The following is a 13310-nucleotide window of genomic DNA, read 5'->3' on the forward strand; positions in this document are numbered from 1 at the left end:
GCTCGGACCCCCGAGTCCCACAGCAGGGCTGTTACTGCAGCCGGTGGGTCTGCTATTTGCTGTTGCAGCTGAGCCCCAGCTCAGGGACGACGTGGCTGCCGGTGCGTCCCAAGCCCTGCACCCAGTCTCCAGCAACTGCCGCTCCAAGACTCAAGAAATGAGCACCCGCCCGCGGCCCCGCTCCAGGGACACTGCCCTGCAGGAGGGACAGCCGCCTGGGTCCTGATGTCCCGGTGGACGGTCAGGCCACAGAGGACTCGACTGCGACCCCGACAGGCAAGCCAGACGCTGCCCGCAGGCTCGTGAGGAGCCCCCAGGGAGAGAGCTGCGTCCGGCAGGAGGAGGTGAGCCGGCTGCGCTCCAGGACTGAAGCTGGACACGTGCAGCTGCCGTTTCGCAACAGGTGGGCTCCTGGGGGCCGCACAGAATCGCAAAGTCCAGCACTAGAGAGAAATCGTGCCAAAGGAGGGAGGGTGTCTCTGTTTAATGCTTAAGTCAAAGCAAACTGTAGGAATGGTGCAAACAGGTAATAAAGCAGCCAGCCAGCCTTGAACTGGGGGCTTATGGGGCTTCCACCAACCCAACGTGGGGTCATTTAAGTATCAAGAACAACGATTACAGTGCATGGATATATTAAAAGCCATGAGTTCAAGCAGTACTTTAAAAATGAAGAGGAAGAGGGACGCCTGGGTGGCTCAGCGGTTGAGCATCTGCCTTTGCCTCAGGGCGTGATCCTGGGGTCCTGGGATCGAGTCCTGCATCAGGCTCCCCACAGGGAGCCTGCTTCTCCCTCTGCCTGTGTCTCTGCCTCTGTCTCTCTCTCATGAATAAACAAAATATTTATTAAAAAATGAAGAGGAAGAGAGAAAAACAACACAGACCCCTGGACACCCGTGTAGACAGCTGGGCACGAACCTCTATGTCAGTAAGGGAAACACTCAAGCAATGCTTCTACCTTTCCAGTATGAACCGTACTGCACCAGCGAAGCCTCCTTTTTGCTGCTCATGACTTTGGCCAACAAGTTAATGGTATGGAAAAGAATAAGAAATGTTATTAATGATGATTTTCTTAAAAGGGGGACCGGATTCAAGTAATTTCTCATTTTTCTCATAACTTAAAAATTATAAACCTCTTTCCAGTAGAAAAACTCAAACTCTTCTGAAAAGTGACTATGGGCAGAGAGAATCAGACAATGGGCCCGGGAGCAAAGGTTGCAAGAAAGTAAGAAAGGGTGATGATGCGAGAAGGAAAATAAACAAGCATGAGTTGGCCAAAGTCTCAGGCAGCACAAGGGAGGTACTGGCCCTAGCCTGAAAACCCTCAAGCCCTCTTGGCTGAGGCCCCCACACCTGTGATAGCTCTAGAATAACCCTCTGGTTCCCAGCCCGGATGCTTGAACTTGGAGGACACTCCATCTCCTGCTGCCCCACATGAATCTTGTATAACCTCTGCTTCCCAAAACCAGCCTGAACCTCGCACAAGGCAATGATTATAGATAATTAAAATACTATACAAGCTTTTATTGCCAAAAGAGTGTGCATTTTAAGTAGTGGTGAAAGACACAGTGCTTAAAGTACATTCAGATACATACCTGCCCTTCTTCCAACATTAATGGTTTTATTTCTATATCTTGGCACATGCTATTATAGAAGTCATTCATGGCACTATTCAGTTTTTGATAATCGACTTCATGATCTAAAAAGGGACTACATCCTTTTATAATAACCCAGAAGCATCCTGGATCTTCAATCTGTAAAATTTTTAAAAGACAAAACAATGCATGGTTTAAAAGCAGAACCATAAAATAATAAACCATAGAGGCATGGATAACTGTTACTAACTTAAGTGATTTAACAAATTCTAGATGAGTACCTCTGTCCTAAATGGACCAAAGGTAAAAGATAAAATACCTCTGATATAGACCAAATCATCACACTGTACACCTTAAACTCGTAAGTTTTATGCCAATTACATTTCAATTAAGCTGGATAAAAGGTAAAAGATGCAAAGATAAAATTCTAAAACTTGTAAAAAAATTAAAAAAAATACATAACCAACAACATGTCAGTAAATTTTAATTATGTGCTGTGACTTAAAAAGCAGACCTCAATGCCCTCCATCTTTTGTATTTTTTAAATATCCATAACAGGGTGCCTAGGTGGCTCAGGGGGTTAAGCATCTGCCTTCAGCTCAGGTCATGATCCTGGGGTCCTGGGATCGAGTCCTGCTCATCAGGGAACCTGCTTCTCTCCCTCTGCCTCCCACTGCCCGTTTGTGCTCTTTTGCAAATTAATTAAATATTCATAACAAAATACAAAAGCAAGGTTCCTTTTTTGCAATATGCTATGTCTTTTGTAAGAAAGAGAAGGAAATATGAATACACATATATTCTGCTCATATTAAAAAAAATGACGGCAGATAAACCAAAACAAACACAAGTCATTGCCAACAGGAAGCCAGGAATAGAAGGGACGAGGATGAAAGACTTCTTTGAATGCACCTCGTAGATCAGTGTCATTAGAAACCAAGATTTTCATTGTTAGAAGATACAGATGTAAAATAAAAAGTTAAATTTGACTTGAAAGCATCAATAGGAATTCGTGACTTTTCAAGTGTATTTATTTCCTAAGTCTGCCTATTGAAAGGGCCTAAAAGCAATGACATCCCAAGACTTGGGATCCTAGGTACCTGGTGGCAGGAATACAGGTGTTCACTTTAGTATTCTATTTTTCTAAATATTGGAGTATTTTTTTAATAATAAATAGCTGGAAAAAAAGGAATAGTGGGCCATGCTGATTCCAGGTCACAGAGTCCTTTTCCTCTGCATGGACTCACCCACCTGCAAGTAACTATGATAAACAGAGGAAAAAATACAAAACAACTATGAAGGCACTAAAGAGAACCGCAGGGACTGGACGCTTTGCCAGGAGGATACTCCTCCCGGTAGAGGAGGAAGGGCTGTAACTCCACCAGAAAGCCACAGTGTGTGTGACTTGAGGAACCAGAGAAGGGAGTCTGGGGGCTACAAAAGCAGCTTTAAGTTTAGGGGAGAAGTTCTGAAAGAGCCGCAATGGGGAGAGCCAAGTCCCTGGCAAGCCTGCATGGCACAGGGGAGGCCCCAGCAGCCTGGGGCAAAGTAATCACCAGGAGGTGGACAGAAACACTACAGAGTGTTAGTGCTGCCCATGAGAAGTGCCACCTCTCTCCCAGCACGTCCCGTCCCCACCCCTCTGTACCCTGGCCCCTCTAAGATGCCTGCGTGGGGAGGCTCACAGCTGCCGGGAGCTGCCCGTCCTGGCCAGCTCCTGACCGACCCTCAGCCTCCCTTCCTGTGAGCACCTCCTCACAAGGGCTTACAGGTGCCAATCCTCCCCGTCCCTTTGAGTCAGGTGTGCATCTCCCAGTACCCAGGAGTAAGTCTCAAGGACCTGCCAGCCTTGGCTGGGACCTGTAACCACCAGGGAGGCAGGGGCACAGGCCTCCTTCCTTGGCTAGTAGAGCCCCTCCTTTCCTCTTCCTCGGTCTCCCCCCAAAATGCTCGGCCACCTCTGTCCTGCCCCAGGTCCCGCCCCTACTGCCTGCAGCTAAGCCTTTCACTGGTGTCTGCCTTTGTTGGTCTCTGGCACCATCACTGGGAAAGAGTGTGCAGCAGGAGTCCTGCCAAGTTAAGGAGGCTCAGCCAGCATCGAGGGCTCTCCGCAGAAACCCGACGTGCCAAGCCTGAGAATTCAAGACCACGCTGCTGGGCAAAGAAAATGTGCTCTACCCCCAAGGGCAAAAGCCAAGGGGGGCTTGAAGAGTATGAACCGGGCCTCCTGGAGGGTGGTCAGAGCGAGTGACTTAAGTACAAGTCAACACTCTTGACCATACCTGCAACATCCAGAGTGGCAGTTACTAAACACATAAAGAAATGAAAATGGGATATGTGGCCAACGACCAAAGCAGCCAGTACAAGGGAACCCCAGGCTGCCCAGAAGTTGACATGAACAGGCAAGGACTTCAGAGCAACTGTTAGAAATACACTGGAACAATTTAAGAATAAGACAGTTATAGTGAGAGAGTTCATTACTTAAGAGGAGAATTAAAAAAAAAAAAAAAACTTTCGAAAATTCCAGAACTACAAAAGTAAAACATACAAAACAAAATTTTACTAGTGGCGTGCTCACTACTCCTATTCAACATCGTACTGGAGGCCCTAGTGGGTATCACAAGATAAGGAAAAGGTCAGCAAGACTAGAAATGAAGAAAGAAAAGTGTCTCTATCCACAGTTATCTCAATGGAAAACCCTAAGGAATCTATAAAAAATATATTAGAACTAGTAAGCAGCTCTAACAAGGTTCCCGGGTACAAAGTCATATATTCAACTGCACATCTATATTTAGCAATGAAAATTGGAAATTTAGGGATCCCTGGGTGGCGCAGCGGTTTGGCGCCTGCCTTTGGCCCAGGGCACGATCCTGGAGACCCGGGATCGAATCCCACGTCGGGCTCCCGGTGCATGGAGCCTGCTTCTCCCTCTGCCTGTGTCTCTGCCTCTCTCTCTCTCTCTCTCTCTGTGACTATCATAAATAAATAAAAGAAAAGAAAAGAAAAGAAAAGAAAAGAAAATTGGAAATTTAAATTTAAAAAATAGTACCATTTTCAACAGCACTAAAAAAACAGGCTTACTCAGGACTGAATCCAACAAAACATATGCAAGATTTGTGTGTGTTCACAGGTACACAAACTGATCAAATAGATCAAGGAAGACCTTTATGCCAATATACTGTGTTCATGGATTGTTGAGATGTTAATTTTCCCCACAATGATCTACAAATGCAACTCAATTCCAGCAGGAATTAAGAAATCAATGAACTCACTGTGAAATTCTCTTTGGAAAGGCAAGGAACTAGAATGGCTCAAATAATTCTGAAAAAGAACAACACAGTTGGAAGACTGAACAGTGTGATACTGGAGAAAGCACAGACACATAATCCAACAGCACAGAAACAGACCCACACATACATCGTCAACTGATTCTCAATAAAGGCACAAAAGCAATTCGGTGGAGAAAGGGTAGTTTTTTTAACAAATGGTACTGGAACAATTAGTTATCCATATGCACAAAAATGAGCTTTGATCCATTCTTCGCACCAGCTACAAAAATTAACTCAAATGGGGGCTCCAGGGTGGCTCAGTCAATTAAGTGTCTGCCTTTGGTTCAGGTCATGATCCTGGGTACTGGGATGGAGCCCCGTGTCAGGCTCCCTGCTCAGCCAGGAGTCTGCTTCTCCTTCTCCTTGTGCCGCTCCCCTCTGCTCATGCTCTGTCTCTCAAATAAATAAAATCTTAAAAAAAAAAATAACTCAGATGGATCCTATATCTAAATGTAAAACACAAAACCATAAAATTTCTATAAGAATATATGGGGGAAATCTTTGAGACTGTGGGTTAAGACTTTAGCTATAACACCAAAAGTATAATTTGTAGAAGCAAAAATTGATAAATTGGACTTACCCCGAATTCAAAACTTCTGCTCAACGGAAAGCACATTGTCAAGAGAAAGAAAAGTCACAAACTGGAAGAAAATATTTGCGATCACATCCAACAAAGAGCTTCACCCACAGTACATAAACTCTAAATACTCAACAAGAAAATGACCCAGTTAGAGAACCAGACAGATGCAAATGGACACTTGACCTGAAAAGATGGAAGAATGGCAAACAAGTGTTGTGCCCAAGATTGCGAATCCGAGAAACCACCGAGGAGCCAACACTGATGCAAATACACGAGGGTTTATTTACAAGCTCGGGCTTGGGTCCAAGGGCACCCGACACAGCGGAGCAGGGACTTGGACCCCGAGACTAAGAGGCGTAGCAGCTTTATCGGGGCCAGTGGCCCATGGATACGCAGAAAGCTGCACAGTCATGTCGGTCCACACGCAGGTGGCCAACTGAATTACACCTTACCCTATAGTATCCACTTGAGCTGGCCTATTACTTTGGTCAGAATCAGCGCCCAGTTTTGGGGGGCACAAAGCAGGGTTACATTGTTATGAGCCGATTTCCGATTAGGGTGTGCCCAGCGGCTCGCCTAGGGTGGGGCAGCGCCTTAAGCAATAAGCAGGTCATGTGGGGGTCATAGGGGAGGTGGCCGGGGTAGCACAAAATGGAATCAGTCCTGCTCTGCTTGCCCAGGGGTAGGGGATTTTTGTTAAATTTCCTGGGTCCCACACAAACACCTAGAAAAATGATCAACATATCATTTCCCATTAGAAAATGCACATTCAGGGTGGCCTGGATGGCTCAGCAGTTTAGCGCCGCCTTCAGCCCAGGGTGTGATCCTGGAGTCCTGGGATCGAGTCCCACATCAGGCTCCCTGTGTGGGCCTGCTTCTCCCTCTGCCTGTGTCTCTGCCTCTCTCTCTCTGTGTGTGTCTCATTAATAAGTAAATAAAATATTTTTTTTAAAAAAAGAAAGAAAATGCCATTCAAACCACAGCGAGAGACCACCATACAGTAAACTAAACATCACCAGAATGGCTGAAATCTATAAAACTGACCATCTCTTGTGCTGGTGAGAATGCAGAGCGACTAGAGCTTTTTTTTTTTTTAAGATTTTTTTTCATTTTTTTTTTATTGAAGTTCAATTTGCCAAAGTAGAGTATAACACCCAGTTATACTCTACACCCCACCAAGTGCCCTCCTCAGTGCCCGTCACCCAGTTACCCGTCACCCAGTTACCCCATTTTTTTTGTAAGATTTTAAGTAATTTCTACACCCAGCATGGGGCTCAAACTCACAACCTCAAGATCAAGAATGCAGGGACTGAGCCAGCCAGGCGCCCTGCAGCTGGAGCTCTCCCACACCGTGGATGGGAACGCATAATGGTACAGTTCCTGTACACAATTTTCTCATGAACTTATTAGACAGCTAACACAGAAGCTACTGTTTATCCTTGAGGCTGACCTTATGTTCACACAAAAACCTGTATGAACAAGTTGTAGGAGCTTTATTTATAATCTCAAACATAAACTCAACTCACAAGGCCTGTGGCTGGTGACTTTACAAATTGCTGCACATTCACACAGTGGACAAGTACCCAGGGGTAAAAAGGAGGACATTATGATTCATGCAACTGTTCAGGCAGGTCTTAAACGTAAATGCTCAGAGTAGCCAGATTCCAAGGCTACCTCTCTCTTTTTTTTTTTTTTAATTTATTTATTCACGAGAGAAACAGAGAGATAGAAACATAGGTAGAGGAGGAAGCAGGCTCCCTGCAGGGAGCCCGATGTGGGACTCGATCCCAGGACTCCAGGATCACACCCCAAGCCAAAGGCAGATGCTCAACCATTGAGCCACCCAGGCGTCTCCCAAGGCTACCTCCTACTCCATGATTCCACCTGCACGTTTCCTTTTTTACAACATCCTGGAAAAGGCAAAACTAATAGGGTAAAGACCAATGGTTGCACAGGACGTAGAGTGGGGCAAAGAAAGGGCCATGAAGGAACAAGAGGTCACGGAGGGGTGATGGAACTGCTCTCTGCTTGGACTGTGGTGGTGGTTACAGGACTGTACGCATCTTTCAAAATGTCACAGAATTCTACATGAAAAAGAATAAATTTTACCATATGTAAATCAAACCTCAATTTAAAAACTAGTTTATGAGTTTAAAAAAAAGAAGGGTCCCTGGAGGGGGGACTCAGTCAGTTAAGCATCAGACTCTTGGTTTCGGCTCAGGTCATGATGTCAGGGTGGTGAGATCGAGTCCCACCACAGGCTCTGCTCTCAGAGTGGGGAGTCTGCTTGAGATGCTCTACCTCTGCCCCTCTCCCCACTCACCAGTGCACCTGCTCTCTCTAAAATAAATACAATCTTAAAAAGAAAAAAAGATGTGAAGCAAACATGGCAAAATGTCAAAAGATTGGACAAGGCTAAGTGGCAGATGTCCAGGTGTTTGTGATTGTATCTTTTATACTTCTTTGTATGTCCAGAATAATTCCTAATAAAAAGCTACATTTTAAATTATTTTTAATCACAAGGAATGATTTTTTAAAGGGCTGCTTGTCCTCTGATGGGATATCACCCATGCAGTATTTTTACTAAAAATGCCTGACCTAAACATAAACATGAAGAAACAGACAAATCCGAAGTGAGTGATATTTTGCTAAGCGACTTCCCTTGTCCTTCATAAATTTCAGTGACACAAAAAAGCCAGGGAACTGACCTAAATTAAAGGAGACCAAGAGGCCATGACAACTAAACACAACGTGCAATTTTTTACTGGATCCTGGAGCAGAGAAAACAAACTCTAGAATACATTATTGGGACAACTGGAGAAATTTGAACATAAACTATGTGTCATGGTATCGGATCAATGTTAAATTTCTCAAGTGGGATAATTACAGAATGATGATGTTAGGTCTTTTTTCTCAGGAAATACATGTGTAAGAACCTACGGTTCTCAACTAATTCTCAAGTGGTTCAGCAAAAAAGCAAATAATTCTCTATATATTTATAAAGAAATACGTAAACCAACAAATTGTTAATAATTAGGATATAGAACATACGGTTCTTCTCAATATGGTTTTTGTAACTTGTTTTTATATTTGAAAATCTTCAAAATATCAAGTTGGAGAAAAATGCTTAAATAAATTTTTAAGGCATCACCGATCCTTTGAAGTTTCAGAATTTATCTTTTTTCTTTTCTTTAAAAAAACTCTGCCTGTAAAGCCTCAGAACTGTAGGCCGGGTTCAGTTTTACCAGCTAGGGGAACACGTGCTTTCCTGGGAGGGGTGGGCTCACTAGGGTACGGTGCCACCCCAGCTCTGACACTGGCTGCTTCCAGCCAAGTCTAGAAAGCAACACTGCCCACATTGTAAACACCAGCCTTACACATTTTTCTCCCTTGCGTGTCTGTTGTATTTCCATTAGAAAAATATCATCTATGTAAAATTTTGGTCCACTTTCTTCTCCTTTACCCCTAACATCCAAACTCAAAATACTTATATTTTATTCAAGCAAAAGCAGAATCATTTATCTGGCAAGAGAACTAGATATTCCACATCGTTAATAGGGTTTAATTGAATTAGACGTGTTCTTTATTATTTCTCAGGAATGACTGATCTACCTTTTCTATGTTGTTTCCTACATTATTTGTTATTTCCTTTTACTTTCACTTCCGAGTAATTATGTGGTGAGCGTCTCATTCCCCATATTCGGTAATATGTGTGTCCAAGTGTGATTTATAACATCATCTAATTTTTGATTTCTGTTCAATTCCCCTTAGTGTATGGTATTTCCATAATAACTCCACATATTTTAGTCGAACACACTTGCCAAGGTAGATTGTAAAAATTAAGATGTTAAAAAAAAAATTAAGATGTTAATTTTAAAATGCCGTGACAATTCCAAACCAAACAGTAAGCCTTGGCCCACTTATAGTCATGTTGACAGGAGAGGTCCTTGGACTTTCAATCTCAACGCGGCCTCCTTTGGTAGGAAAACCCACTCCTGAGATGCTGTTTGTGGATTCCATGGACAGCAGTGAAATCGTTCATGTGAGTCAGAGAACAGCTGTTTTACCACAGCCTGCAGCTTTCAGAATTTCACCCGTGTCACCCGTGTTTGCTTAGCTCCTGCCACCCCTCCTGGCACAAGCTGTCCACTTGAAGGGTCTGTGCGTTGCTGTCCAGAAAGGTGGTTGGCTGGAACACAGCTTGACTGTTAGACCAAAGGCCCTGGGGCTTTTCCAGTCCGATCACCTTTCTTATCCAAGATGCCATGGCTAATCCTTTTCTCCTGCAGCCCTGCTGGGAGAACAAGCCCACGTACACCATTCCCCCCGAGTCTCACTGCACTCCTGACCGTGGCACGTTGCCTGCACTGCTTTAATACATATTTTTAATCAACACCTTTTTCTTCACTAGACTCACCCTAACAGCCTTGCAATGCTAGTTATGTTTTTATGTTTTTATTTCTAAAATCTCTTACAACAAATATTAACTGTTAACTTTTAAATTTTTTAAAATAATTTCTAATGATGTGAACTACTCCCATACTGCACAGAAACTCTGCTGAGGGTGAACAGGTAAGAACTGGAGGTGTGGACAGACCAGAGCTGACAGGGTACAGGGTAGAGAAAAGGATCCAAGACAGGGGTTGCTTCCCCAGTCTGAGGCAGGGAGAAAGCAATACCCGCCCCCTTGCCAAAAATTCTGTCCCAGGGGATTTTGCATGTAGTAGGATCCACAACCCTAGAAGAGCCCTGTCTTTCCAAAGGAGAAACTGGAGATGCCTATTTAGGACTGGCGATGGAGAGGGGCCTGCTAATTGGATCTGAAACCCCTAAAAGTCTTGGAATGAATCCTCTTTGATAATCAGATGCTTCAAATGTTCGTGATCTCTCCTCATATAAATCACCTACCTAAGCCCTAAAACAAGAGAGGGAAAGTTGATGGTTTTTCAAAATCCCATCATTTGCTACGTTCCTCTCCTCTGCCCAAAAAAGCATGATTTAAAAAAAAAAAAAAAAAAAAAGGTTTGGATTTCCTTTTCCAAGGGACTGAAAGCCAGCCCTTTTCTCTGGTATCTAAACTCCTCCCTCCAAGTCACCTTGTGAACACAGTATGCCTCAGTCTCCCCATCTCACCTGAGATGCAGGTAAGTCTACACCATCTTACCGGAGACACGAAACTGCGGCTGAAACTGCAGCTGCGGGCAGGTCCCACCCCCCCCTCCCCCCCCCCCCGCCGGGACCGAGCATCACCGGAGCCCCGGGGGCCCGAGCATTACCGGAGCGGGGGGGGGGGGGGGGGTACCGAGCATCACCGGAGCCCCGGGGGCCCGAGCATCACCGGAGCGGGGGGGGGGGGTACCGAGCATCACCGGAGCCCCGGGGGGCCCGAGCATCACCGGAGCGGGGGGGGGGGTACCGAGCATCACCGGAGCCGGGGCGCACGCGCGGGGAGGGGCCCCCAGAGGCCGGGGGCGGCGCGGGCGGGGTTCCCGGGGCGGCCGGGCCGGGCGCGCGTGGAGCGGTGGTTGCCCCGCGGCCGAGGTGCGCGCGGGAGAGGAGCCGTCGGGCGGCCCCCAAGTCCCGGGCCGGGGAGCGGGGGAGCACCGAGGAGTTTCGGGGCCGGGGGCCACGAGTGCCTTTGCACCCCGTGTCCCTGGCCATACGCGGGCGCCCCGGGGCGGAAGGGCGCGTGGAGGATGCGCAGGCGGGGGCCCGGGGCGCACGCGGCAGCCCACCCGCGAGCCGGGAGCCGGGAGCCGGGAGCCCGGAGCCCGGGGCGGCCCCTGCGCGGGGCCGGGGCGGCGCGGGGCGGGGCGCTCGCTCACCTTCAGCACCAGCACCTCGAGCATCTTCCCGCGCCCCTGCCGGGCCTCCGGGCCGCCGCTCCCTCGCAAGGCCGGGTGCCGGCCGATCCCGCCGTCGGGGCCCCGCAGGCCCGCCCGTCCGCGCCCTGGGGCTCGGCCACCGCGCACGCCTCGAGCCTTCCAGAAGGCCCGCCCGCCAACGGCCCGGGCAACCGCCGGCCTCCCTGCGCAGGGGGCGGCGGGCGGGGCGGGGCCCGGGTCACGTGGCCGCCCCGACCCCCGCGGGCTCCCCCCGCCCCCCTCTCCGACCCACCTGGAGGCCTCAGGGGTCAGGAAGCCGCGCGCAGGCCGCCAATGCAGAGCTGGGGACACCCCCCTCCCCGCACCCCCACCCCCTCCACCTCCTCCTCCTGCTTCGGTCCCAGATTTCCTCCCACCTGGCCCTTAGGTGGCAGGGCTCCCCCAGACTGTCGCTGGCCACTCCGGTCACCAAACCGCAGCCCCCCTGGACGGGGGCTCCAACCCGCGCGTGTTGATGTTGTTGGGGCGCCCAGGAGTTCTCTAAATTTGGAACACCTGGACGCCTCAGTTTTTCTCACCTAAAAAAAAAAAAATGAGACGATTAGATGGGGTCACTCTATGTGAAATAAAGGGCACCCAAGAAGCACTCAGGGAGGGGTGGCTGTCATTACTATCTCAGGAATCTCTCTCTGACACTTGAACAAGCCAACAAATAAGAGAAATGAAGAGTCCTTAAAAATCAAAGGAAGCACAGCTAGAATAAGATCATTAAAAGTCAGGCTTACGTGGTTTTATAAGTGAATTCCTCAATATCTTGATTGTGGGAAAAAAAAAAAAGTAAGCCCATGTCCAAAGGTATTAATTTGCTAGTCAGGGGAACCAACGAGATGGCAAAAAAACGACACCAGTTTTAAGAGAGTACGACGCTTGTGGGGCGTAGGTTTTTGGGAAACGATGCTCACAAAAGCGTCCAGCCCTAAAAGTCTGTTAAAGATTTCACAAGGTCAGGTGACATCATTGGCGTCAGGTCTCAGGCAGGAGAGTTGGAGAGAAGTGTGTGGACTTCCAGTCCTGAGGGAGACACAGCTGCCAAGCATGCGTACACCTGTGGCTGACCTGGGCTAACCAGCTTCTCCCCCAGTGGAGGCACCTGGCAGGACCAACTCACCTGAAAGAGATGCGAAAGGACCAGATCTTATTTAAACAGGAGGTGCCAGGAGTTCCCAAGCCCCATAGAGGGTGCGGAGTACAGCTATCTCCCAGGTTAGTTGGGGTCAACACGTTTTTTTCTTTTGACTAGAACCCATGCTACAATGTGACGTTTCCCAAACTTTTTCACAACACAACCCAAGGAAAATGGAAGCGTCTCTCCATCATGCTAGGGTGAAGAGTCAGGACTGCTGCAGCGGGAGCTCCCTGCCCTTTGAGGCTGAAGGGGATCAGTATCTGTACCTGTAACCTGTTTCCCCAACACACCCACCCACTAGCTAGTGGGGAGCCTTGTTTTGGACATCACTCCAAAATAAAAAAAGTCATGGGTATGTGATGTACAGCATGGTGATTAATAGTTAATAATATTGTATTATGTATTTGAAAATTGTTATATGGCTTTAAGAGTAGATCTTAAAAGGTCTCATCAACAGAAATCAATTTTTTTGTGGCTATGTATGGGGACAGAGGTCAGCTAGACTTATTGTAGTGATCATTTCAAGATATATACAGATATCGAATCATTGTGTCGTACACCTAAAAGTGATGCAATATATTGATTATACCTCAATAATAAATTAAAAAAAATACTCCACAAGAGTGTCTGGCTGGCTTAGTCGGCGAAGCCTGTGATCCTTGATCTCAGGGTTGGGGGTTCCAGCCCCACATTGTGTGTACAGATGGCTTAAAAATAAAATCTTTTAGAAAACTGCTTCGTGATATAAGATGAAAAGATTATTCCCAGTGCATTTTCATAAGGACTTAACCTGCATAAGTC

At 47.1% G+C, this 13310-nt stretch overlaps 1 protein-coding gene across 3 annotated transcripts in view; it reads right to left on the minus strand.

Moving 5' to 3' along the window:
• TDRD12 (tudor domain containing 12) overlaps positions 1-11859 on the minus strand; it is a 70285-nt gene extending 58426 nt beyond the window's left edge. For 2 of the 3 annotated variants that reach the window (XM_038529460.1, XM_038529463.1), the window contains exons 1-2: positions 11324-11438; positions 1593-1751 (exon numbers count right to left, since the gene is read on the minus strand). In XM_038529460.1, coding sequence (XP_038385388.1) covers positions 1593-1751; positions 11324-11347 — 183 coding nt within the window. In that variant the 5' untranslated portion in view covers positions 11348-11438. Of the gene's footprint in view, positions 1-1592; positions 1752-11323; positions 11439-11739 lie in introns of those variants that run through there. The other variant, XM_038529461.1, reaches the window with a different exon arrangement.
• Positions 11860-13310: the final 1451 nt, after the last annotated feature.

This window comes from Canis lupus, chromosome 1 (assembly GCF_011100685.1).
Source record: "Canis lupus familiaris isolate Mischka breed German Shepherd chromosome 1, alternate assembly UU_Cfam_GSD_1.0, whole genome shotgun sequence".
NCBI classification, from domain to species: Eukaryota; Metazoa; Chordata; class Mammalia; order Carnivora; family Canidae; genus Canis; species Canis lupus.